We start from the raw sequence: 1631 nt of genomic DNA, 5'->3' as shown, positions 1-1631 counted from the left end.
GGCTGCAGAGCGTCTTGGATGCGTGATTAACTCAGGTTCGCCGCCCGGTTGTGTACCAAAGCCCAGATGTCCCAATCTACAGATGTCTCTTACAGCAACGGGCCTACTCCCTCGACCCACTGCACTGTCCTCTCAGAAACACCATGCCCTCTGTGCAGAACTTCCAATCGCGAAAACAGCTGCCCATTTACCCTTGTGAACAACACTTGGTGACCGTCTGTAAGCAATGCCGATGCGGGCTATGTAGGAAGGGCAACACGTGAGTCTTGCATGAGTACAACCTCCGCTGCATGCCTGAGTGCTGGTGGTACACCAAGTAGGGCTACTGATCTGCTGGCGACGAGGGTCTACGAGTATCGCAAGGGAGGAGTGTCAAGATTACAACAGAGGCTTTGGCATGCTCGGTACGTCTTTCTCTTTTCCACCTTCGTGGACAGGCTGTAATCCTCTTCGTGATGAACGCTCATTTCTGTATTCTGGTGTGATATTCTCTTGTACAGGCCTGTACTGTCGCCGCAAACACGTACACAGGGGAGCATGCCGACTATACCTGGTAAGTTTCTGCCCTCTGGGACTCGACTGCTCCGCAGCCAGTATGGGCATTTTCCGGCAGATCTTGCCCATCCTCGACCAGATCAGCCAGGCTACCGGGATCAACCTCACTGCAATATCCGCGGCCATGTTGAGCCAGTAAGGCTCGTCGTCATCGGAGGCGCAGAGCACGGCAGGAGCTGTGCCGGACATCACGTAGTTGTACCTGCCCCGAATTCATGAAGGGCAGGCCATCGGCAACCGATCTGACTGACAGCCACAGCACGAGCGGCCATGGTTCGGACGACAACGTTGCCGTGTACGTTGAAGAGGACGTCTCAAACGTGCTCGGTCAGCGCGCCCTTAACGAGCACGGGCACCTGCACTGGATCAGTAACTCGTCCACAATGTCGCTGTTTCAGCGACCGAAGGAGGCGACGACGTTCCCGCTGCACCATGTCTCACTGATGGAGGAGGACGAGCTCGCTCCTGGACCAAGCGTCAACAAGCTATACTTCCCCGCAAGTGCGTACCTCGGGAAGGTCAGGGCCTTAGCGAGACTGGAGAAGTTGAATACGCTGTGCGGGACTTCGCAGACAAGCTTGTACGTAATATTTACCGCACCTATCGGCGGAGAGAGGGCTGATTTTCCTGCAGGTCGATGCGTACTTCACCCGTTTTCACTTCCTCATGCCTGTGATGGATAAGCCGGACTCTATGTGCCGGTATAGATACCAATCAACCTAACCGACACCCAGTGTCACTGTCACGGACGTTGGACAGACGCCCCTTTTTGCCGCCCATTCCCTCCCCTTTGACGCCCACCTTCCATTTCCGGACCGTTTCCTTTCCTAGCTCATCCCAGTTTGGACACTGTAGATACGTTCCCACAGCCGCATGCTACGTTCCCGTGATCGCCATGCCCTTGCCTTTTCTTTCTCGCCCTTTGTTCCCCCTTTGTCATCTTCACTGCCTCGCTCTCGCGCCTTGTCCTTGGTTGCTAAGCAGTCCCTCTAGTATATAAGGACCCCCCTAGGCGCTCCCTAGTCCCTATCTCGACCTCTTGGTCATTGGGACTAGGTGAGTGACCATAGCGTTGT

The 1631-nt window shown here is 55.2% G+C and overlaps 1 protein-coding gene across 1 annotated transcript; it reads left to right on the top strand.

Moving 5' to 3' along the window:
- Window positions 1–595: 595 nt before the first annotated feature.
- On the top strand, window positions 596–1278 carry DICSQDRAFT_175918 (uncharacterized protein; the record flags this gene model as incomplete). The annotated part of the gene is made up of 4 exons (XM_007371770.1): window positions 596–690; window positions 815–1056; window positions 1128–1135; window positions 1189–1278. The coding sequence occupies 4 exons, from the start codon at window positions 596–598 to the stop codon at window positions 1276–1278; spliced, it is 435 nt and encodes a 144-aa protein (XP_007371832.1).
- Between the last annotated feature and the right edge of the window lie 353 nt (window positions 1279–1631).

The sequence above is a fragment of the Dichomitus squalens genome, assembly GCF_000275845.1.
Source record: "Dichomitus squalens LYAD-421 SS1 unplaced genomic scaffold DICSQscaffold_263, whole genome shotgun sequence".
Classification (NCBI taxonomy): Eukaryota; Fungi; Basidiomycota; class Agaricomycetes; order Polyporales; family Polyporaceae; genus Dichomitus; species Dichomitus squalens.
This window is presented reverse-complemented; position numbering and strand designations above follow the sequence as displayed.